Source organism: Cheilinus undulatus, linkage group 17 (genome assembly GCF_018320785.1).
Source record: "Cheilinus undulatus linkage group 17, ASM1832078v1, whole genome shotgun sequence".
Lineage (NCBI taxonomy): Eukaryota > Metazoa > Chordata > Actinopteri > Labriformes > Labridae > Cheilinus > Cheilinus undulatus.
In genome coordinates, this window is record NC_054881.1 from 31,933,441 (window position 1) to 31,959,370 (window position 25,930).

At 39.0% G+C, this 25,930-nt stretch overlaps 1 protein-coding gene across 1 annotated transcript; it reads left to right on the forward strand.

Annotated features, from left to right (window-relative positions):
• Positions 1 to 996: 996 nt before the first annotated feature.
• adra1ab (adrenoceptor alpha 1Ab) lies at positions 997 to 21,207 on the forward strand. The gene is made up of 2 exons (XM_041811617.1): positions 997 to 1,912; positions 20,735 to 21,207. Exons 1-2 carry the CDS (start codon positions 997 to 999, stop codon positions 21,205 to 21,207), a joined length of 1,389 nt encoding a protein of 462 aa, XP_041667551.1.
• The last annotated feature ends 4,723 nt before the right edge of the window (positions 21,208 to 25,930 follow it).

The window sequence follows — 25,930 nt, forward strand, 5'->3', positions numbered from 1 at the left end:
ACTGAAAGAGGTACAGATGTAAGTCTGAGGTTTATTGGTCACTGAACTTCAAACAAGAGGACGGTAAGATGTGGTTTCCCCAATCATGAAACAGCACATTAGACCCAAACTCAGTGATGCTCAACATGAAAAAGAAAATTAAACAAAAATGTATTAATTACATCAAAATGTTTATGCACTTTAGTTTAAGTCCAGCCCCCAAAGTGTAAATCAAGGGAATCGCTGGCTCATGTTCAAATGTAGTTTATGACCCCTGCTCCATACCATCTAGCCCAGCCCCTATGTTTTGCATTTTCAGGTCTTGGTCCTGTCATATTGATTGCTGTTGAGTTTTCCTCTGAAAGTTTTCTATTCAGATGTTGGCAGGCAAGTCAAGAAGATGAAGCAGTCTGTGTTGAAATTCTCTAGAAATTTCCTCTACATCTGCACAGGACAACATGCAGATAAAGAGGTTTCATCTAGTGAAAATGACTGATATTATTACCCTTGAGTAATGACTGGAAACTCTGTGCTAATATTTTAACTAATTTATTTCCCTTTTTATGTTTGAGGTTTTGATTTGTTCCTTCAACGCTGAACAAAAAGCAGCACTTACGAGCGTGTTTGGAGGATTTATAAAGGCTTTGGGCTCTGTGGTGTTAATCATGCTTTATCTCTTTCCTTGTTTTGACAGGTTTCCTTCAATAAAGGCATTCAGCGTGTCTGAACATGACTGCCACTTAAAACAGGAAAAATTGATTTATTAAGCTCTTTTGGAGTAAACATGACAAATTACAGCGGCACATCTGCCTCTAAAAGTGATGTTGCGCCAAGGAAACTTGACAGAGGCCATGTGACTGGCAAGGAGATGGCAAAAGCTGCTATTGCCAAGAAAAAACTCAAAGACCCTTTTAATCAACAGGAAATTATTTTAACCACTGAGTAAGAGGAAGCAGGGACAGGTGGAGGGTTTAAGCCGCCATTATTCAGACAAAGTTAAGGACTTTATTGATTACAATGGTTCCAGCAGAGAACATGAGCGTTTTCTCTGCGGCTGATCTCTGTATGAACTGCAGCTCCTCCACCCACCCTGGAATGGATGTAGCGAAGGCCGTGTTGTTGGGGATGCTGCTGGTGGTGTTTGTCGTCTTTGGGGTCCTTGGCAACATCCTGGTTATCCTTTCTGTCTTGTTCCACCACCACTGGCGCTCCGTGACGCACTACTTCATCGCCAACCTTGCAGCGGCAGACCTGCTGCTCAGCTCTGCCGTCCTGCCCTTCTCTGCTACCTCTGAAGCTCTGGGCAGGTGGGTGTTTGGACGCTCCTTCTGCAGCGTTTGGGCCGCTTTGGATGTCCTCTGCTGCACCGCCTCCATCCTTAGCCTTTGTGTGATCTCTATCGACCGCTACCTCGCTGTGAGCTACCCTCTGAGGTACCCAGCCATGGCAACAGGACGGCGAGGCCTGACTGCAGTCGCTGCTCTCTGGGGACTCTCAGCAGCGATATCTGTGGGCCCTCTGTTTGGGTGGAAGGAGCCTGAACCTGAAGATGAAACGGTTTGTCGTATAACAGAAGAGCCTGGCTATGCTTTGTTCTCGGCTCTTGGATCCTTCTACATACCTCTAGCCATCATCCTGGCCATGTACTGCCGTGTTTACACAGTGGCAAAGAGAGAGACACAGACCCTGAGGAAGGGCAGCGAGGGCGGAGGAGTTGAGACAGAGGGGGTGACTCTGAGGATCCACAGAGGACATACCACTCAGACTGAGAAACAGGACAATAAGGAGGGAGAGGAGAGGCATAAACACACCACCTTTTCCCTTCCAAAGATGCTGAAGTTCTCCAGAGAGGAGAAAGCAGCCAAGACGCTGGGCATTGTAGTTGGATGCTTCATCCTGTGCTGGCTCCCTTTTTTCCTGGTTTTACCCATCGGTAGGTACTTTTTCACTCTTCTATTTTTGAACTGGCACAAAGCAGGCTTTTTCTTTACAATACATTATCAAATTTAATCCTAAGAGCCTAGAGTTTGTTTCTCTGAAAGATAAACCCCTGGCAATCCTCTATTTAACAAGGTCATATTATAAGATTTTCTTCGATCTGCAGAAATGATCTGTCCCCAGGACAATGGAAAGAGTGTTGAACTTTTCCTCTAAATTGTAACCCTGTTTTCGCTCTCTCTGCACATGGGGGAGCAGTAAAAACTAGTGAGCAAAAGTACCATAACATCTCAAAAATTAGCCTAATCTATGCATAGACTAACATACCTTACCACCAATAAAGCATCTTAACAGAACAGTATGTTGACTATAAGTTTAAAAAAAGTACTTTTAAGCCTAGCTTTGGCCTCCAACAACTCCTTAGGAGGGGTTAATGTGGCTCGGTAGGTAGAGTCAGTCGTCACATAATCAGAAGGTTGTGGGTTTGATCCCCATCTTAACTAAGACACCTAACCTCAGTTTGCTTCCACTGCTTCATTGGTGTCGTGTAAATGGGTACGGATGCATTAGAACAGGATTAACTAATAGTGATGGCTGATTTTGCCATCAGTGTGTGAATGGCTTTTAAAGCGTTTCAAGTAGTCTGATAACTAGAGAAGTGCTATACAGCACCAAAATGGTGCTTTTTTTGCCTTAAGATAAGGTGCTATGTTTGGCAGACACCAAACACTGCACATTACCAAAGCAAAAAAAAAAAACACCACAAACATGCCATCCCCACTGTGAATCATGGTGGTGGCAGCATCATGCTGTAGAGATGCTTCTCAGCAGCCAGCCCTGGAAGGCTTGTAAAGGTAGAGGGTAAAATGACAGGAAAATCCTGGAGGACAATCTTATTCACCCTGCAAGAGAACTATGACTTTCGAGAAGATTTATTTCCAGCAAGACACTGACCTGAAGCATACAGCGAAAGCTACACAGAAATGATTTAAAGACAAGGTTAATGTTGTGGAGTTACATTGTCGAGATGTGCAAGCCTGAGTGAGGCCTATCTACACAGACTCAGAGCTGTGATTACAGCCCATCTATTAAATACTGAATTGAAGAGGGTGAATATTTACGCATTTATTTATTTTACATTACATATTTTCCTTTAATTGACATAACTTTGTAGAAATTTGTTTTCAGGGTAAAACATTCAAGGGTGTGAACACTTTTAGTCATCACTGTATAAATCACAGACTTGACAACCCTGCGCTTCTGAAAGTATTTGTTTCCCATCTGTCTATTTCATTTAAACTGTATTATTATAACTATTATTATATGGCAAAGTCTTTCTGAGCTCCAATATCTGTAAAATGATTAAAACACTGGGAGTCTTTTGTAGATGCTGAAGGGACACTTGTATGTCTGTAGACTATGCCATAGGCTTTAAAAACATTGCTTTTTGACACATTTTAATTCTTCCAAACCATGGAAAAGGATCAAAAGAAGAGAGGGAGGTAGCTGGTCCTGTTTGAGACAGGATGGGGTAGCAAACTGTCATTTTAAAAACATAATTGTCAAAGCCTGCACTGTGTGCACTGATCAGATGCTATTCTTTTTCCACTAACATAAGTTGTATCGGCTCAAATGTATAGAGTTGCAGCATGGAAGCAGTGGTCGTGGCAGTGATTGCTGTAGTAATAGAAGGAGTAGGTACCATAGTTGTAGTAGCAAAATGAGCTTAAAAATACCTTAATCTCTCTGGCTGCCTTTCCCTGTGGGGTTCCTCTGGGCTTTATTTTCACCTCATCTGTTCTCTTCGTGGCTGCTGTCACATTGTGCATGTAAAACACGGAACATCTTTGCACTGTTTTGCAGATGACGCACAGATTTCTCTCCTGCCTAAAATCCACAGCCCGCAGTCCTACCAATGCTGTTTGACTGCTTTCAAAAGATTAGAGGCTGGATGGCACAAAGCCTGTTAAAAGAAAATGAACAAAAAACTAAAGTAGTTCTGTTAGCTCCCTCTGAATCCAGCAGCTCTATTTGCATTCAGTTTGGCCCACTATCATCTTAGGTAAAGTTTTCTCTAAAAACTTGGTATGATTTTTCATTCTTCCTTTAATTTCAACAGATAAATGAACTCTGTGGCAAGTCTGCTTCCTCCAGCAGAAAGCTGCTTCCAGATTTTTAACATACCAAAAATGTGCACATCACCCTTTTCCTTGCCTCTCTCCACAAACTCTCTGTTGATTTTACAACTCATTTTAAAAGTTCACTGCTTGTTTTAAGTCCCTCGTATTTTGTAGACCTCAGGCTCTCTGAGTACTCTCTCCCTGTTATTCCTTAGGCTCAGTTAGAAACCCAGTGTCAACATTTTCACAGTTTGGTCTGCTGAGGCAATTTGAAATGTGGGATTCACACTTAAATTAAGTAGTAGTAGTAGTAGTAGTAGTAGTAGTAGTAGTAAATATATTAGTGGTAATTAATCTAAGATGAATGGTCTAGATTAGGCAGTTATATTATGAAGCTCCTTAAAGTCACAAAGAAGTTAAGATTCATGGGATCATTTTCTGGAGCTCATGTGTGACCCTAAACCCTTTATGGGGCAAGGAACCATATATGGTCACTTCAGCTGACTTCTTTTATGGCCTCCCCCAAATCTCTGTGACACAGTAGAACCAGAATGATTTTCCTCAGCCAATCAGTGGAGATCAGCCAACATCAAAGGAGTTGACATCATAGCATCTGACCAATCAGCAGTGGCCCAGAGCTTCTCAAACTTCCTATTTCCTCAAGATCTCGCAAAACGCAGTTTAACATCTCTCTTAGTCCCAGACATATGGCCCTAACATCCTAAAAAAACAATGAATGGCTGATGAAACTCACACACCTTAAAGGTGTATTGTGGTGCTAAATATCATGGTAGGTTTCATTTGCATAGAATTTCTAGAAATTACTGTAATTTTAGTGTGAAACCATATTTGGACATTCAACCATTTATGGAGATGAAATGATGTCAATGTTAAAGCATATAACTATTTCATTTAGCAACCATACTGAAGTTTTTTTTTTTTTTTAATAAAACTCATTATATCTAGGATAACAGTGCTCTTTAGTGTCATTAGATGTTGCCACAGGTTTATAAAAAATAAAGAGAGATCCAGTGGTTAGTTTTACTAATTTAAAGAAATTTTCAAGGAACAAATGTTGAGTGACTTTTGGTTATTTTTATAACATAACAGTTTTATTTATATACTTATGTGGTTTATACAAGTTTTTTTTCTGTGAGCCTTATTTCTGCCTAAATTCATGTAAGCATTAAATATTTGTGATTTCTTTAGGTTTTCAAATGGTATTATAAGGAAAAATAAATGGTATGTGTAATGAAATGTTTGTGATTTTAGTCAGTTTTACAACAGTCTAACGTCTTTATTTGAGTTAAATGACATAAATCAGGGTTTTTTTGTATTGAGTCTCATCATTGCTAAAATTCACTTAGTAATTCCATGTTCATGATTATCAGAGTAAACTGGTACTACAACCATTACTTTTCTGAAGCCAGTCACGTCTTCCCTTCAAAAGAGGCCAGAATCTAAGTCAACCTCACTAACTCTGCCCCTGTCAGGAGACTCTGCAGCCATCTCAGATGGCTCTGTGTGGTTTAGCCTGCCTTTGTGTCATGTCATATTTTGTATTCAATTTTTTTTAAGTGCAAACTTTTTTTTTTTTTTTACATAAACAGACAAGAAACCATAAATAATCACTTCATTTACCTTAATTTTTGCCATAATAATGGTAAATATATAGAAAAGTGACAACAGTAAAAAAAAAACTCATGGGATTGCCACCAATGATATTCCAGGACTTAGATTTTGAATTTCAAAGTACTTAAGTGAGTTTTCCGTAAAGGGTTAGCATTGATGTACTGTTGAAAACATATAGGCATGTTATTGTCTTAAAATATAAAAATATGTACAACTCAACAAAATAGTAAGTTTGACTGTTGCTTACTACAACACACAGCATGTAAATTTAGCTACAATAGGGCTTTCCATATAAACAATTAGAGGCTAGGATATGCTACTCGGCTCTGGCCAGCTTTGTTGCTTATTTTTTGTTCTGAACTGAGGACTGTCTTTGATAAAAACACTCCATAAGGTATATTTACCTAACAATTCACCACTGTTTTCATTCATTGATGATTCACCCATAATTATGAAGAAAAGCTGTTCATTATGAAGCAATAGCAAAAAACTCAAAAGGAGGACCCAAACACAAAGGTACTGAAGCAAAATTAAACATTTGATAAATTAAAAACGCAAAACAATGCAACAAAAGTTCTAACAAAATCAAAATGCATGGAAGGCCAAAAAATACAAAACCTATAGCTCACCAAAGAAAACACGAGGAAACACTGGAGATAAACAGGAAAGATTTTATGAGCTGGGGATTAACAAAGGAACTGACAAAGACACAGGGAAAAACAGAAACTAAATAGACAGGGAGTTATTAGACACAGGGAGACTGGTGAGGGCAAACAGGACACAGGTGAGAGCAAACACGGCACAGCTGAGGGCAAACAAGATACAAGTGAGGGCAATCAAATTGGAGGGAAAAAACACCCGGGCAGGAAGAGAACCAGAAATCACACACAAGGAGAAGAAAACTACTAAATAAAACAAGAAACACACTAGGGATGCAGAAAACAAGGACACAAAGGGAATGAACAAGTTAAGGAACTAGAAAATAAACTGGGAAACACAAAGACTAGGGAACACAGGAAGTTAAAAAAAAAAAAAAAAAAAGGCTCAGGAAACTGAAGAACCACAAAATGTACCCAACAAAACCCCAAAACCATGACAGTGTATATTGAATTTCTGCATTCCCAATGCAAACTGCTCGTGGAGCATTCAAGGATCGCTCACAGTGCAAACCAAGAAGGCCACTTTGAACTGCTTTTCTCCCTCACTATAAAATTCATCCATGAAACAAAAACAGTAATTAACTATTAAGCAAATACACCTTGTGGAGTGTGGTTTTGTTTAAAAAAAAAAGTTGATTCAAGATAAGAAATAAACAGAGGAGAGTGGCACTTCTCTGTGCAGCTTGGAAATGTCTGGGTCAGGGGTGGGGAGATGGGTAACACATGACAAGAGTAGCGTGGATGTTATCACCAGAAGATGATGGCAGAGAATGATCGTGGTCCATTCATCAATTATTTCATTCGAAAAGGGGTTTTCTCTTTATTATAATTCACATCACCATGAATGCATAAAATATGTCTTTGATACTCATTTCCTATAGAGGTCACCTTTTTTCTATTTAAAAATGTTGATTAAAATTTAAAAAGAAGGAAACCTGAATGGAAATTAGCTAATTAAGGATAATTATTCTTTGGTAGTCAGACCTGAGTGTAGATATGAGCTTAAATGAAAAATATCAGGCACTGAAGGAAAGTCAAATGTCCTCTTTGCCAGATTTTTTGATATCTTCAGAAAATACCTTCCTCCCATTTGTCCATCTGTCAAAAATGCGATAAGGGCGATGATATCATAGATATAAGAGAGGACAGAAACCAACATTTATGAGCCTAATCTAAAATCTTAATAGCTTCTTAAATAACTCTTATTACCAGAGGGAGATAAGCGGATGTCAGCAGGGACCAGTGTGTGTGTTTAAGGAGAGTAGTGTGTCAGCAGTTTGCTCCCAGCACACAGATGGTGAGATTACTGCTGAAACATGTATTTGGTTACACACACTGTAGTCTTATTGAACCTATTGAAACGATGGGGGAGACGTAAATGGACACATTATTTGAACAAATAATAGGCTGTTTCTTATCTCTTCTTCTTTTATTGGACCTGAGTACATTCATAACAAGGACCCAGTGTTTAATCTAGTAGCAAACAATAGGGAAGCTCTAAAAAACTAGGATCTGCTCTCTGGCTTAAATTAACAGATTTTTTGAAATACAGCATTTAGGATGGAACAGTAACTAAATCTTACTTATTATGGTATTAAATTAATACAAGTGATTGCCATTCCCAGGCTGCCTCAGAAATTCTTCACAAAGATGACTGCTTACCTTTTCAGAGGTGCGACTTTTCAACAGATCATTCAGGCTCTGTTGCACAACAGTACTAATACCTTTCTTTGAATTTTAATATGGCTCATTTCCTTTTGTTAGTACTTTAATGGCATAAAGCCCGCTGTCTGAACGTGCTGTGCTCAGTGATTTTTTTGTATCTACATTTTGCCATTTCTGTGAAGCACAATCAAGGCATGAAGCAGTGTTGGGTTACTCTTACACTATTGAGTTACACACTGAGGAATATTAGATTACACATGTGGTCAAAAATGTTGGTAACCTTCTATTGAAGAAAAAAAAACACAACAGGCACTGAAATAACTAATAATGATTCAAATAAGTTTTAAACAAAAAAACACTGAAACTGGCCTGGACAAAATTGATGGTACCGCTAGAAAAGATGTAAAACAGATGATCATCTGATGGAGAGCAGCTCTGCTCAAAATGTCACTACTTTGGTGCGATAAAAAATTATAATTTTGGAACCCTGCTGAGTGCGAGACGTTTTTCTGTTCTTTGACAGCGTCTTTTTTTCGACTCAGCACCTGCTCACTTAGGTTTGGATGTGCGTGTAGACTTTTTTCTTACTACTCCAGTTTTCTTTTAGATATCCTTAAAGTATTTAAATTCATGATAACAAATGGGAAAAATCCTTATCTTCAATTTGCAAAAAAAAAAAAGTTAAAACTCTAAATGATGCAGGACCATATATTTTATAATACATCATATATATATATATATATATATATATATATATATATATATATATATATATATACTATACATATAATTTAAATACATTCTTATTTATGACTTAATTCTGTTGTGTTATATTCCATATTAACTTAAAATTACAGTTATTTATTTCTATAAATAAACATACACACACCCACATATACATACAAATTTATATGTATACAGTGCTTAACAAATTTATTAGACCACCACCCAAAGTAAGGTTTATGCCACATCTGCCCTAAATTAACAGCATTGGTAATTACCAAAATCATTTTTATGTTTCTGCAGTGATTTATACACCAATATGTAGAAGCTCTTTAACCCAAATGATATTTTTATTATGTTAAATTACAAAAATATCGCCTTTCTCATAGTATCGCAATACCTCAATATATATATCACAAAATGTTGATATTGGCCCCCCTGCATCATGATAGGTATCATATCACCAGGTTCTTTCCAATACTCACCCCTATTAACAAACCACAGAGCTCCTGGGAGAACGATAGATGAGACAACACTGGAGCTTTTTGGCTAGTTACATTAGCTCATTCTTCACAGACACAAAAATGAAGCATCCAAAGAAGAGAACGCTGCTTCTGCTGTGAATCATTGAGGAGGCTTTGTTATATTCTGGGGCTGCTTTGCTGCATCTGGCACAGGTTGTCTTGAATCTGTGCAGGGCACAATAAAATTTCAAGACTATCAAGGCATTCTGGAGCCAAATGGAAGGAGCTGAAAGTGGTTAAAGAGTTGCAGAAATTATTATTAAGCTGCAAATATGGGTTAAGAGGAAAAAAGTGGCAAAAACTTGTGATAGAAATGGAGAAAAGTGCTTTAAAAGTGGGAAATTTGGTTAAAGTGGCAACAAATGGGTTTAAAGTTATAAAAATGGTCTGTAAAGATGGTGAAAAGCAGTTAAAAATGGCTAAAGGGGCAAAAACAAGCGGCTTAAGTAGTGAAAAGCGTTAAAAGTAGCAAGAAATTGACTCAAAGTGGCAAAAAATGGGTTTAAATTGTAAGTGAACCCCCAGCTCAGAGTTAACCCCGCCCACTTCAGGATTTCAAACATGCACAGAAAGTGGGCAGTTTGGTACTGAGAGGAGGGAGGGGAAAAGGACTTTTTGTAGTTGTTAGTGTATTTTGGAGGACAGGGTTTTCCAGTGACTTCTCATTGTCAGAAAGTGACAGAGTCCCGCAGCACTGCTGCCTCATAGTGATCTTTTGAGGTGGAGGATTTTTCCCTTCCAGAGTCCCCTGAAGCAGGCTGTGGGATGGTGGTGGATCGTGGTGGTCCTAAGCACTACCTTTTTGGGCTGTTGGCTCTAGCACCGGTGCTACTAGAGCTGGAGCTCTCTGAGCCGAAGCAGTGGAGGTGCAGGAGAGGATGGGAGTGTTCTCTGGATGGTACAGTCAGTTAGAGGCGGTAACATTTTACCTTTTATATTGAGCCCCACCTTTTCAGAAAATATTTTTCAAGGCAAATGTCCATTTGGGCTAATTACAATACAAAATGCAGATTTTTATCAGTTTGGTGCCAGAAATAACACCAGCATTTTTATCATAGTTCTGTCAGATACTTAAGTGTATAGCTGATAAAAAATGCTGAAGTGTTCACTACTTCTTCTTTAATGTGAAAACAAATTTTGCAACAAAAGGGAGGAACAGTGATGAAAGTGTGGTTTATAAGGGGCAAAGATATATAATTTGAACATCAGAGCCCACTAATAGCTGGGCCCCTTCACTGGGTTTTTCAGGGGCCAAACCAATTCATGGGCAGACCTTGGAAATGACTGCAGAAAAGACAACCAACCAACCAATCAGAATGTCAGCTTCTCTTCCCTTCAAAGCTTGAAGGCTGAACCATTGTTATCTACACACCTGATTTGAGTGTTTATTCCTAAAAGGACTAATCTGTGGATGGCTCTTTTAGCTTCTCTCTTTTCATTGTGCCCATGAATACAGAAGAGACAGTCATTGTATGAAAAAGGCTGTTAAAGGATTTATATTGTATTCCACTGAAGCATGCTAACAAAACCAGAAACAATTAAAAAGACCCGGTGAAGACCCTCGCATTGTAGTGGCAGACCTTTTTTTGCTTGTTCAAGAGGCACCAGTCTGTGCTCTTCAGTTATTAAATCTCTAGAAATGCTGACAGCATCAGAGAGGATCTACGTTAATTAATGTTTTGCATGCTTATCATCAAAAAGAGTAGACAGTAGGCATTTATTTACTTGTTTTCTCTGCTGGAACCTTTGGCTATATTCCTTACACACACTCATCATTATATATTATGAATCCAACTCTCTGTTGAATGAAAGCCTGCTTTTCTATATATTAGACATAACAGAGTGATATCCATGGAAGAAAGCTTGGAAACAAACTCCACAGAAGTAAACTGTGATTTCATGATATATGCACATCTATCTAATGTGCCCTATAATATAAACATATTTAAATGCAGAGTTAAGATTTTTGACCAGGCTTTTGTTAGTTGTTTTCTTCATCCTCAAGATAGGAATATGCCAGCTTTGTGCCTGACCACTCCTCTTTTTAAGACAAAACAACCCTGAAAGCTTACTAAAGCACAAGTTAATCTGCTATTTAAACAACATGAGTGTTTTGCATTAAAAGGATTATTTTGTCAGGTAGAAGAAGGTAAAGACATTTGGGCTGTGTGCCAAAATGCTTTGTGCAGGGAACACCACAGGGCTCTGAGTTGGTCATTTTGTCATAAAGTGCATGTAAACAGTCTTCTCCCCCTCAGATATTTTACCCTTCTGTTGATTTTATGAAGCAGGTATGGTCGTTATGATTTGGCTTTTATGACAAAAAAAAAAAAATCCAATGAAACTATTTAATATCAAAACTAGAAAAGCACTTGGACAGCGCAGACCTCCACCATCAGCCCTATCTCCCAATAGTGAAGAATCCTTTAAAAAGTTCCTGGATCCAGACGGTGATCCAGATCACTACCAAAATCTAATCAGTTCTTCCTTATGCCATTTGTGACATTTCCTGAAAATTTCATCAAAATCTGTCCATAACTTTTTGAGTTATGTTGCTAACAAACACTGCTGATCACATAACCTCCTTGGTGGAGGTAATGAAAAAAAGATTTCTGCACAGTAATGTCAGTTTAACAAAAATATGTAATGTAAAATAAGTGATAGTCATCTCACAATTAGTGAAATGGGGATCACCTGAGTACAGTCATTGTATCTAAAGTGATTTTAGTATAACAACACCTACATCTGGAAGGTCCAGTCACTGGTTAATCAGTATTCCTGGCTACCATTACACCATGAAGACAAAAGAACACTCCAAGCAACTCAGAGAAAAGGGTATTGAAAAATACAAGTCAGGGGGTGGATGCAAAAGAAATTCCAAGGCACTGAAGATCCCTTGGAGTTCATTTAAAATTGATCTTTAAGGAATTGAAGGAATATATTGAGAGAGGCCGCCAAGACATATGACTACTCTGAAGGAGTAACAAGCTTCAGGAGCTGAGATAGGAGAGACTACATACAACTGTTGCTCTGATTCTTCACCAGTCATAGCTTTATGGGAAAATAGGATGTTGTAGAAAACTCACATTAAATTTCGACTAGTGTTCACCAGAAAGCGTCCAGGAGATTCCAAAGTCAAGTGGAAGAAAGCTTTTTTGGTCTGATGAGATCAAAATGGTGCTTTTTGGCCTTCAGACAAGATGCGATGCTTGGCAGAAATCCAAACACTACACGTCACACCATCCCCACTGTGAAGCACGGTGGTGGTGGCATCATGCTGTGGGGATGCTTCTTGGCAGTCAGCTCTGGAAGGCTTGTCAAGGTTGAGAGTAACATGAATGTGGCAAAATACAGGAAAATCTTGGAGGACAATCTTATCAAGTCTGCAAGGGAACTACAGCTTGGGAAAAGATTTATTTTCCAGCAAGACAATGACACAAATCATACAGTGAAAGCTCCACAGAAATGGTTTAAAGACAACAAGGGGAATGCTCTGGAGTGGTCAAGTCAAAGCACAGACTCCATCCAATAGAGAATTTGTGACTAGACTTGAAAAGGGCTTTTTACATCCGATCCCCGGGCAACCGGACAGAGCTTGAGCAGTTGTTCGAGAAGAATGGAGTAAAAGTGTCCAGATGTGCAAGCCTGATTGAGACCTATCCACACAGACTCAGTGTTGTAATGGCAGTCAAAGGGAGCATCTACTAAATACTGACTTGAATTACAATTACTTTTTACATTGAAGATGTTTTTTGTAGTTTTTCTGTCAAAGACGGCACATTTTATTGACCACAATGGATTTATAAAATCAACTAAAGTAAAACATCCGAGGGGTGGGATACTTTCTAGCCACTGCACCTCTTGTCTTTGAGTTCTTAGAGCCTTCTGAAGATTTATATTACCAGTCTATTGTGATACTTTTCAGATGCAAAACATCATTCACAGAATTAAACACATCTTTTTTTAAAAACTTCAGCTTAACTATTTACAGTAGATATCATTAGTGGAGATTGAAATGGTAAAGTTGGGGCATACTGTGCAGAAAAGTCCTGCTCTTTACCTAAAAAGAGACAGATCCATTTTTATCTCAGTAGAAGTACATTGACTTCAATATTGTAATAAAAAGCTATTTAGCAATGCCTTTTCAAATTAATATTTACAAAGTGAGAAATAACTTTCATGATCATGTTTTTCCCTTGTTGATTATGTGTATTTATATAAAAGATGAAACATTAGCCCAATCTGCCATTTGAACAGATGGTGGATGGACTTCACACAACAGAAAAGTCACAGGAGCAAAACAAAACCGAAAGCTGCATTGTGCATGCTGGCTCGCTGTCACACTGTCACAGTTACTGGCTGGAACAGAATAACAGAATAGCTGTTCCTATTCAACATTCAAATAAGCAAAAACAGAAGAGAAAATCCACATATCTACTGGAACTCAAACTCTGGAATTTTTGCTAGCTTATTTACCACCCATTTTAGCACTTTAGCATGCTTAACATCAGCACACTAACACAAAGCTAGTAAAATCTATGGTTAAAACTCCCAGAGGCAGAGGGAAGCTGAAGATAACTGATTATACTGTTTTTAAGCAGCCAAGGCTCAATTTCAACAGCAGGTACAGGTAATCACAAAAGCTGAGATAAATAGGCTTGTGGCAGCAGATATCAGGTTCCTGCAGACCCTTGAATAGTCTTGAAAGTCCTAAATTGCACATTTGAAAATTAAGACCTTAAAAAGTCTGATTTTTACCAGTGAGAGGTCTTAAACTTTAGCAGGCACTTTGAGTGAGATGCCTTTATCCAGTCTTTGTTTTCTAGCCAACCTTATCTGATTTCAGCCATCTTCTCCCACAGGTTGCATAAAAATTCTTTATAATTCATGGAATTCAGTGTTTGGACCTCGGACCCCTCTCTTATTTTTTTGGACTTTCCTTCCATAAATACTGTACTGTTGTGAAACATTAGTCCAGTGTTCTAACATCTGGGCTACCAGGATGCAGCACACCCTTATTTTAACAGGTCCACTCTGACAAAAGGTATTTCTCTGCTTTTAAATCAGCTTAGCACCAAAAACATGCTCACAGTGTATTGATAAACATCAATATACTATAAATTGATAGAACAGATGCATTAAATGTGCCACAAATCATCAAGTTTGGGTGTTCACTACCCCAAAAAAACTATTCTGCCCAGTACTATGCATTTTATTTTTTGCAGTTTACAGCGCAAAAGTGGTATTCATTTCTATCAGTTCAGGTCTTAAAAAGTCGTTAATGGATTTTTTAAAGGGTGTGGGAGCCCTGATATAAGGAGGAAGAAATGTTTCTTACACTGGCCTTTTTGGCATTTGTCTGTGAGATGCTGTTTTGATCTGATTTTCATAACTTTGCTTTCACCTTTTTTGATACAGGTATACTCAAGCATTCCAAGTCAGTTTCTTTTTTTTTTTTTTTTTTGGCCATCAGACAAGACCCTTTTTTTTCAGGTACCAAACACTTCACATCACCACAGATGCAACATCCCCACTGTGAAGCATAGTAGTGGCAGCATCACGCTGTGGGGATGCTTCTCGGCAGCCGGCCCTAGCAGGCTTGAAAAGGTAGAGGGCAAAATAAATGGGGCAAAATAAAGGAAAATCCTGGAGGACAAATTTATCAAGTCTGCAAGAGACATATGGTTTACAGTTTTGTTTTATAGCAAGACAATGACCTGAAGCAAACCCTTCACAGATGTGATTTAAAGACAAGGTGAATGTTCTGAAGTGATAGACTCAAAGCCTTTACCTCAATTCAATAGAGAATTTGTGAATGGAGTTGAAAAGGGCTGATCCCTGTGTAGAGCTTGAGCAGTTTTACAAAGAAGAATGAAGTAAAATTTCAGCGTCCAGATGTGCAAACCTGATTGAGACCTATACACACAGACTCAGTGCTGATTGTAGCCAAAGGTGCATCTACTAAATACTGACTTGAAGGGGGTGAATAATTATGCTGTCTTTAATTTTACGATACATATTTTTATTTAACTGACAATACTAAGTAGAAATCTGTTTTAATTTTGTTATTAGATAAATAAACATTAGAATGTCATATTGTGTTATGTGATAGTAGAAATTATGGACAAAATATCTGTCCTGAGAGGTTCAAACTGAGTGTCCTGTACCAAAGCCTTACATGATCAACACCACCCAAGCTGGGTTTTAAACGTGCAACCTCCATAGTAAAATATCATATCAGTGTTTATGTTCTACATAATGATGATACTTTTGAAGCGCCGTTTGAAATGGCATTTTATTCTGTGAAGAGCGAGACAGGCGGGCCGAGGGGCTCAGGGGTCAGACGATGAAGCTCAGAAGTTGACAGTCTGTTCCATTGGTGCTTCATTCAAAATGTTCAGGGTTCACGTCAGCACCTCCTTCACCCGCCACCCTAGGCGACCACCTTTATCGCCAGTGCCTAGAACCTGCCCAGTCCATCTGAACCAAAGATATGGCCATACCAGTGAAACATCTGACTGTAATGGCTGTTCAGAAATAATGGTTTAAATTATAGACTTCAGGTGCAGCAACCCTCCTGTGGTTTAGCACAATCGTTATACAAAAGCTGTTGAGGCCAGATTCTTGAATTTAATGTTACTCAAGGATTTTTCTTCTCTTTGAACACAGCCTCATGAAGGAACTTCCCCCCTTGCTGTGCTTCAGCTCTGATGCTCGGGTCTCTCAGAGGAGACATCAAAAAATTCAATTACAAGTAACCAAATAGACCAAAACACCACGGGAGCAGAATAGGCTTATGCTGTGATATGAAATGAAATGAACCAAGCGATTGCAGTGTCCAAAGAAAGCTATTATAGATAACAAGCATGAGGCCTAATGGGCCGTAATGCTAGGAGGCATCCTCTGTCACCCTGAAGCCTCCCAAGTCAGTGAGTCCTCAGAGAACAGCTCTGCATTTCAATGGAAACAGACCTTCACAGCTCATAGAGCAGTGTTCATATAGGCTCTTAGTGATGACAGTCTGAGATATACGAAATGGGGATTTGAAAAACCTTTTCCGTTATGTATTTTTCCTGAGCGCCTTGTATAGAATGCCTGTTTGTGTTGAAGGACCTGGTTGCCATCCACATGCAAGAAAGTACAATAAGGGTCCTCAGTCTCATAAAGGATGCCCATCACTGGTGCTATTCTGTACATTAAGCATTTAAGACCTAACACTTAAGTTTTTCCATCTTGTACTCCAAGCAAGAGCAAAATATTTTCAATGAATCTGAATGAAGTGAGTAGAAATGTAGTTCAGTTCCCAAGGAACAACTGATTCAATTAGATACCTCCATTAAGATGCTATTTACGAATCTCTCAGTATAGATAATTCTATTGTATTAGGTCTTGGCTCATTCTTCCACAACTCCAGCCTCATTTCTGGTGTCTAATTCTGCAGCAGTCCTTCACTCTGTGCCTTGAATTATGTTCTCTATACTGTAGAAAAAGTGGACATAATCATTTTGACCTAATTCTTATATTTTTAGATTTGTTACTTGACAGATGATTTTGAAAGCAAGAGAGGATTTGAATCTGAGGACGATAGCGCTTTGCAGTGGCTCCATCCTGGATCAAATTCTGGTGTGACTTCCTTAATGGGAGGAAACCGCTGATTGCCATTGAAGAAAACACAGATCATGGGAAACTTCTGTGTTTCCCCATCTGAAGAGTCAGGCTGTGGCTTACAGGGCTTAAGACACAAATGTTTTCTCAAAAGCCCTGAATCTTTCAGGTTATTTCAGGGGAAGCTGTAACTCCATGCCATCCGTAGTCAGTATTTCACTGACTGAACATTGCAGATCAATAGAAATTGTGCAAACATTAAAATATTGCCATTTACCCTAACTACCAGTTATGTTGAATTGGGAGTGTGATGGGTTTTACTCACTTGTCTCAGGCACTGACCACACAGAGACGAATTCAGGAGTATAGCAATAGTTTTTGTTGTATCAGCGCTTCATCCACACAGAAACGGTGTTTTGGGAACAAATCAGTAAACGCTTACCGTTTCGTCTCCGTGGGGACAGCCAACAGCATCTTTCTTGAAACAATTATGTCACACATAGTGTAGCCCACTTATGTCACATGCGCTGTCGAACCAAAACAACAGTGGCAGATTACAGGGTCGTGTTCATGCTGCAGAAGCAAGGAGCTTATTATGGCTTTTACAGCAAAATCCGATGCTCCTTTACCACCGCCAAGAACAACATACACCAGATGTTCTTAAATCCACCGCGGAGAACAACCAGAAGGGCAACTAGGAGAGGTTTTCTGTGATCATCTCTCTTTTGGTGCATTTCCGTGGCAGCAATGCAGCGTCTCGTACAGGCTTGGCATATGTACTACAGTGTTTTCACACATTTTCAGTGGTTCCATGCTTACATTTCCTGAAACGATCCCATATTTATGGACAACTTTTTCAAAACGAAGCAGGCATATAACGTTTTCGTCTCCATGTGGACAATGCCTCATTCTGGTGAGCAACTAGCTGGTTAATTGGCTCAGCTAGCATAATGAACTCATTAGTTCATTAGCTTATCTAGATATAACTACATGATTCAAAATAACAAACGACTGCACAAAGCGACTCAGCAACATCATCAACCAGTAAGACCAGGCTTTTTTTCCCAGGATAGTGAACATGTTTGTGTAGCAGAGTCAGTAATGTTAGCTCACTACTGTTAGCTGCAGTTAGCGTGCATGCTACATAGGCTAAGTTATCTTTTGCTTGTTCAGGGGCTATTCCCAATGAAGAGAGAGCTCTATTCTAGAAACATCCCAACTCCTACTGTTGAGAAAATTGCTTGTTTTATCTCTGCAGGTGTTGACTCAAACACTTGTTGGGACATGACTTCTTTAGGTAACCAATCAAACACTAGATAGGCAGGCTTGCCACCCAGTTAACCAAGAAATTAAATGGCTAATGGACTTGGGTTTTTCCAGTCATCTGACTCATCAAAGCTATTAGCCTATGTACAACACAAGAAACGGGGTTTCAAGTCCAATTGGACCCAGGTGCAGGTATGCAGTGTTAGAGGCAATGCACATGATGTTTAGGTTTTTCATAATAAAAATCAGCAGTGAAACAACTAATCATTAACGTGAGAAGACCTCTCATCATCTCCAACAATTAAGTTGTCTTCACCAACAAATAGTGACGTACATCACTCACACAGAACTGGGCGCCAAACCCCAGAAGTAGAGCAGGACAGTGGAGCCAACATGAATTGGAAGACTCATTCTACCACTGGCGACTGCAGTGGAGAAGAGTCTAGCTAGATGCTGTGTTCTCTAAAAAGGCTGGGTCTTAAACCTTCTCTTGAAAGTAGGAAGGGACTCTGCGGATTGAATGGGTTTGGGTGATCCCTTCTGCCATTGAGGAACAACAGAGGAGAAGAGTCGAGCTAGTGACTTAGGTCCCTGATGTGATGGAGGGTAGGGTCTGATCCTCTTGATTTTATAGAGGAAAAATCAGCAAGACTGAGCAATCGAGGCCACATGAATGTTGAAGGTTAGCTGGTCATCGATCATGACACCCAGATTCCAGGCTGACTTGACTTTAATTGAGCCAAACTGGATATTGATCTCGGGTTGAATGGTTGGACCGGCTAGAATGACAATGCGCTCAGTCTTGGACTAGTACTGGACCTGAAGGTGACGTTCCCTCATCCATTTAGAAATATCAACAAAGCAGGATGAGATCTGAGCTGAGACAGTGGTGTCATCTGGTGGAAAGGATAGGAAAAGTTGTTTATTGTCTGCATAGCAGTGATAGGAAAAGCAGTGTGAGCAGATGATTGCACAAGTGAGGTGATGTAAAGGTTAAGAAAATTAAGTAGATGGTGCACAACCCTTGTTCAGCTGGTGATCATACCCTACTGCTCAGCCATGATGAAAAATCAACCGGGTCAGCTCCTACAGGTATTTATGCAACCAATGCTGATAATTTGTGTTCTCATTATGCTGACTCTGGGTATTTGGTGTTGATCAAAAGATAATGTATTTGTTTCATCAGGCTGGAACAGTAATCTCTCAGCTCAGTTAAAATCTAAACTTGCTTGTCTTGTGCAGACTGCCATGAAGGTTGTAGGGAGGACTGAAAACCTCTGCAGTCCATGTATGAGCAGTCTGTAATCTTGTCTGTGCACACTTCAATTAGGATTTTGAATCATGTTTCTAGAGGCTGTAGCCAGATCGTCCAATAATGCTTTGGTATTCTCTTTTTTCTGTTTTTACCTCGGCCAAGGAGGTTATGTGATCGGCAGGGTTAGTTAGTTAGTTTGTTTATTTTGTTAGTTTATTTGTTAGTTTGTGAGCAACATAACTCAAAAAGTTATGGACAGATTTTGATGAAATTTTCAGGAAATGTCAAAAATGGAATAAGAACTGATTAGATTTTGGGAGTGATCCAGATCACCATCTGGATCCAGGAATTTTTTTTAAAGGATTCTTTACTATTGGGAGATAGGGCTAATGGTGGAGGTCTTCTCTCTCTGAGTGTTCTTCTAGTTTTTACCATTAAATTTGTTTTTATAATTATCATTTTTGTTTACTATTTTTATGAGAATCTTGTGCAATATGGATAAGTGGTTTGTGTGGTTGATTTTTTATTGATAAAATAATCTTACTGACAAACATTGCTGCACAGCCATGTGCATCTTCTAGCCATGCACAAACTCTCCAGTGGTAGGGAAAATAATTGTGCTAATGTTTATATAACTTTGACCATACTATTATTGATATAAGAGAAACAAATGAACCAGTCCAGGGCAATCAGCAAATGACCCTCAACATGAATGGAGATGATCTGGAGCCATTGTGCAAGGCAAGGATGAGAAGGTTTTCTTCTTTGTGTTTTTCTCTCTACATTCAACTTTGGAAGCTTTGTACCAAACGGTGAAAAAGTTTACCCTCCCCTCATAGTTCACTTTCTTTTTTGTGGACAAAAGCGTGCTCTGTCAGCATGAGAGCACAGCACCACACAGCAGAAAGGTGCAAACAGTTTCTCTCCACACTGAGATGCACACAAGAGTGAATGCTCGGAGCATGACAACTTTTTTGGAAGGTTTGCATTTGATTAACTTTAGTGCTCACTGTTTTATGAATCAGACCATGAGACAGAGGGGACAGCAGGAGTAATTTTTGAAAGCTGTAATGCGTTCTTATTGAATCAGGCCCTGCTTGTGAATGCCTGAGCGTGTTACAGAAATATTGTTATTTGTAGACCATGGGTAATATCTATGGCTGTAAAAGTCTTTCTTCACAACCAGCCTTTAAACCTGACTGCAAAGATTTAATCAGTTCAGCCACAAGAGAGACATTATCATAATCTGAGGCATTAAAATGAAGTGGAGAACTGTGGACAGGCTAAATGATCTTTAGCTCTCACTGGTACTTTAGGGTTATATTTCGGTCCATTCTCCTCTGATTTGTATCTGTATTTTCTCTCTAGGATCCATCTTCCCTTCTTGCAAGCCTTCTGAAACCGTCTTTAAGATAACCTTCTGGCTTGGTTACCTAAACAGCTGCATCAACCCCATAATATACCCCTGCTTCAGCCGGGAGTTTAAGAAAGCCTTCCACAACGTGCTGCTCGGACGCTGCCTCAGGACAGGTGGACTCGCTGCCAAACCGCAAGGACACATCGCAACCTACTCCTGCAGTCCAGGCCCCACGTCTAACATGTCGGTACTCTCAGCGCAAAGCCAAGTCTCTGTTTCCTCATGGGGTTGCTGCAGGGCACTTTCACCATCACCATGTGGCAGCGATGCAGATCGGGCTCAAAGGACCCAAATCCAGAGAAAGAGACTGCTGAAGGCATGGTGTTTCTCAGCAAGTCAAACATCGATACCACAGAACCCCTCCAGTCAGGGGTCAGCTAAGGTCTTACGCCTTTCTCTTAGCATTACAGGAGAGGCCGTTTGATTGGCACACTGAGGCACAAAGAGGATATTTGACTTGAACTTTAGCTACGCTGCAGGGAAACGCTTATGCTCAACTGTTGCATGTGTATCTTTTTGTCCTCAGGGGCAAGGCTAGCTGATAGTGAATTGCCTCCTAAGACACAGAGGATAACCCTGCTACCTTAAGGCTTTATGCCAGGGTAAATGCCTCGAATGTCAAACACAGTGAATAACATTTTGTAACATTTGCTCAACAGCCTCACATGGCTGCTCCTAAACAGAACTCTGCATGTGCAAATAGAAGATTTTGGAGTATTTTTCAGAAAATAACACCCTCTTTATTGAAAAAGTGCAAGGTAAAAACCCTTTGGAAAGTTTGGACACTATAATGGTAGCCATGAGAGCTTGGGGGAAGGAATAAAAGAGATAATAGCATCATATTGAAATGACATTGTAAAAACACTCTAGAGACAGGGTTTCTTGAAACATTGGTGGTATTTCTAAGGATTGCACAAAAGCCTGTGGGAAAGAAACTCATAAATCCTTTTGTAATTAGTATTCACCAACAGTTCTGGGAAAGTGGCTGGTGTAGGTGTATGTGTATTAAATGTGTGACCTCTGTTTTAAAGGGAAGAGATTCTCGCTGGCTTTGATTATGAAATATTTTTCAAACAGAATATTCTGCTAAAAAGGGTAAATATGAGTTGATATTTGGGTTTAGAATATATGGCGAAATCTCTCAAAGAGTTTTGTCTGTAACAGAAGCTCTTTTTTCTTCTCCTTTGATGCTTTAATGTTTTGTTTTTGTGGTGGTTGAGACTGTGTTAAATAAGAATTAAATTTGGACAGAGTATTCTCTTTAAACAGAACAGACTATATTCTCACAGCAGTCATGTTCATGTGACGTCACACTCAGGGTGGCAAACTCAAATGTTCCCTTAAGGTTATTTCACATAGAAACATCTCGTCTCTGACAACTGTTTTTACCATATTTGAGGGTATTTCCAGTATGATAAACCATTGGCTAGCATCATATCAAATGCGATGTTGGTGTCAGTCATCAGTTTTTAGATATTGTTTGTTTAATACCAAATAAAACCCCAGTTTCCAAAAATGTTGGGATTTTGTGTGAAATATAAATTAAAATGGAATGCAGTGATTTGCAAACCCTTTTAAACCTTTATTCAATTAAATATGGCAGAATGACAAGATATTTAATGTTTGAAATGATAACCTGACTTTAAAAAATTGTTTGACGGTCGATCATGCAGTAACCAGATAACAACAGTGGAGCTTGAAGATTGAGCTGCCTACACAATATAATACTACACTTAATACTTGGAGTTAATAAGAATGCACAGTGCTATTACACTGAAAAGAAAACTAAAAGGATTGAACAACTGGTAAACTCAAAACCACCCAAGAACTGAATGGACATTCACACCTTGCTCATGGTGAGCTCATGGCCTTCATCTGGTTCATCAAGAAACAGATTTCAAACTTATTCTAACAACCTGGATGTAAATATTTGCTACAGCAAGGTAAATATGGCTCTGTATTTTCCTGTCTAGTTTGACCAGTAACCACTCGTGGTGAAACAGCGGTTACTGCATATGAACGGTGAGGAGGGCTATGGCTAAGCGACGTCACAGTGCCAGTCTGGACCAAAACATGGTGGCCTGCTGAGTTTATAAGCTCAAATTTACTCAAAATGCAGGTATCTAGTGAGTTTTTTAGTTCGATATACATATGAGAGATACAAATATCTATTCGACAAGATGAACTTGTCTGAACATGCAAGGTTCCTTTTAAACAGCAGCATTCACTTAAAAATACACAAAACTGTTTATGCTTTGATAGCTCTTCAACCTGGCAGCAGTGCAAGAGAAAGATAGGTTATTACATCACTCTGGTAGTGACTTTGCTGATTTTAGTGTCTGAAAAAGTGTCACAGGTGCTGTGTAAGTGCCAAAACTTTTTCTCTTTTTCTGTGGTGTCATTGAATGTCAACATTTTTTTTTATAGCAGAATAAGAATTAAAATGATGCCACAGCTTTAAATAGTGTTCAGTAGTAGCCTAAACTCTTTTTGCCCTCTAGGTCTTCACGCTGGTAATGAAAGCTTCACATAAATACTCAACGCTGTGTACTAACCTTACTAACATTCGCAACTTACAGTCATGTGACTTCAAGGCATTCTGGGGATATTTGGCCTGACAAAGGTGCTGTTTCAACATTTTGACCAGTCTTGTCACATGCACAAATTGAATAGTATGAATTTGAAACACACTACTCCAGTGGTAGGCAACTGGCAGCCCACGGGCCAAAATTGGCCCACGGCCAATAATACCTGACCCACCAGATGACACTGATTAAAAAAACTTATTAAAAAAAAAAAAAAAAAAAAAAAAAAAATATATATATATATATATATATGCTATCACAAAAACAACAATTCCACAAAAATTTCAGAACATTTATTCAAAAGTTGTGACAAAATATGATAAACTAAAATAAAGCAGCATCTGCTTGACTTCAGGCGCATGCTGGCTTGAGGTAGGAACTTAATTGGCACATGTGCACTCTGAGAAAAAGGAGAAAAAAGGAAACATCACTCTCTCTGCAGTCTGTAGCAAATTCATTGATTTTAAATAAATAACTTGAATTAAATTATGTTGTTGTACAAGATATAATAGTATAGATGAGAAAAAAAGTTTTGTTTTTTTTTTAGGAAAGACAGGTTTTGCCTGCTGAAGATGTAATTTCGGCCCACCATTGAGTTGATCAGAAAAAAATTTGGTCCAAGGCCAAACTTAGTTGCCGACCCCTGCACTACTCTATGTGATAATACATCTATTAGGAATAGTGTAAAAGTATGCATGCATTTTTTTCAACTATGAAATATTGCTCAAATTTTCCCTGGATTTTCAGTATCCTTTGAGTTTTTTCATTTTTCATCAGGAAGTAATTAAACAAAAACAGTGGTCAGAGTCTCAGTGGAATGTAACAGTACAGCATGATTACAGTATTTTAGAGTCCCACACTAAGTGTGATGTCACATGAACATGCTCACCATGGGAACATGGGAATATTGACAGGATTTTTAAAAATTGAACCAAAACCATGTGCACCGTGTGACTGCTGGTGCAGGATGATGCAGCCTCCTTTAATTTATTCATTGCTGTTGGGTTGTGAAGAGAAATTAAAAAAAAAAAAAAAAAGAGGCCTGGCAAAGAAATGCCAACCCTCGCTCAAAGACAGCTTCTAATTCTTTGGCTTGTTACCTTCTGGTGTCTTCAAACAAATGAAAAGGTCTCAGATGTTTTGCTTCAATCTTGGCGCAGCAAAATTTGGGACATCTGCCAGGATCCTGATGCATGAGCAGCTTAAGCAGCAAATGTCTGATGTCTTTGTCTTTCTGTAACTTTCATCTCTCTGTTAGTCGTATGTCGTCTTTTAAAGCTAAAACGATGATTAAAAATCATCACTGACATCAGTGGCAGCACCAGGTGTGATTCTGTATGAAATGCATGTACATTTTATGACTTGTAACTTTTTTCGATGGAAAGTTAACTGTGACAGCAGCAGATCATGTGTTTAATTCTCTTACTTTTCCGTCCTTGAATTGAAGTCTTTGTCTGTGTCCACTCACGTGTCAACTTGAATGCATTTTAGGGTGTATGATTGGTGGAATGTAAATAGAAAGAGTATGGTCAAGAGCTGTTATGTCAGAACATTCTTGGTGCTAAACTGTGAATATAACAAGAAAATTTAATAAAATTCATTGTGTGCAGGTAAGAATTTTAGAAAAGAAGAGCAATGAAGAAAAGCAATGCAAACAGATCACTTTCAGGCTTTTGGAAATATAAGAACTTTAAATCTTCTGCAGAGTGTAAAGCTGCCTTGCTACTGTTACATTTCAATATATTCAAGATTCGTCACACACAAAGTGAAATACTTCAGGCTTTTTTAAAATCTTGACTATTACAGCTTGCAGCTCCCAATGAATAAATAAGTGAACATAAATAAGTATTGTGGAAAAAGTCTTCACAAGGACCCTCCACAAGGAGGGTAAGCCTCAGAAGGTCACTGCAGAATGGGAAGGCTGTTCTTAGAGTGCTGGTAAGTAATGTGGAAAGAAAAGGTGCACAAGGGATTAGCACAACCTTTAGAGAAATGTTTAACTAAGCAGATTCGAGAACTTAGGGGAGCTTCACAAGGAATGGACTGAGACTGGAGTCAGTGGATCAAGAGCTACTACATGAGGATGTGTCTAGGAAATGGACTGCAAGTAGTGTGTTCTTATAGTGTCAAGCCACTCCTGAACCACATAGGTCATCGGCATCTCACATGGGCGAAAAAGAAAAAGACCTGGCATGCCATGTTTCATAGATGCAGTAAATTGTGCAAAAAGGACTTCCAACCAAGTACTGAGTGCAGAAATGAGCATAATTTTCCAGAAGGTCAACATTTCTGTATTGTAAATCCTTTTTTGAACTGATGTTTCCTAATTTTCTAAAATTTTGAGATAGCCTTAAAGATTAAAACAAGTTCATTAGTTGTGTGATTACATTCACCAAACTGTGACCCCTGAACCATGACACCCAGGAGAAATACAGATACTCTTATACTCCTAGCAGAAAGTCAATGGCGAGATGTAAATATCACAATCTCAACCTGACCTCCATGGGAGCAGCACACCTGCCTTTTATCAGATTATTAGACTCCAGCTGAGAGCACACCTGA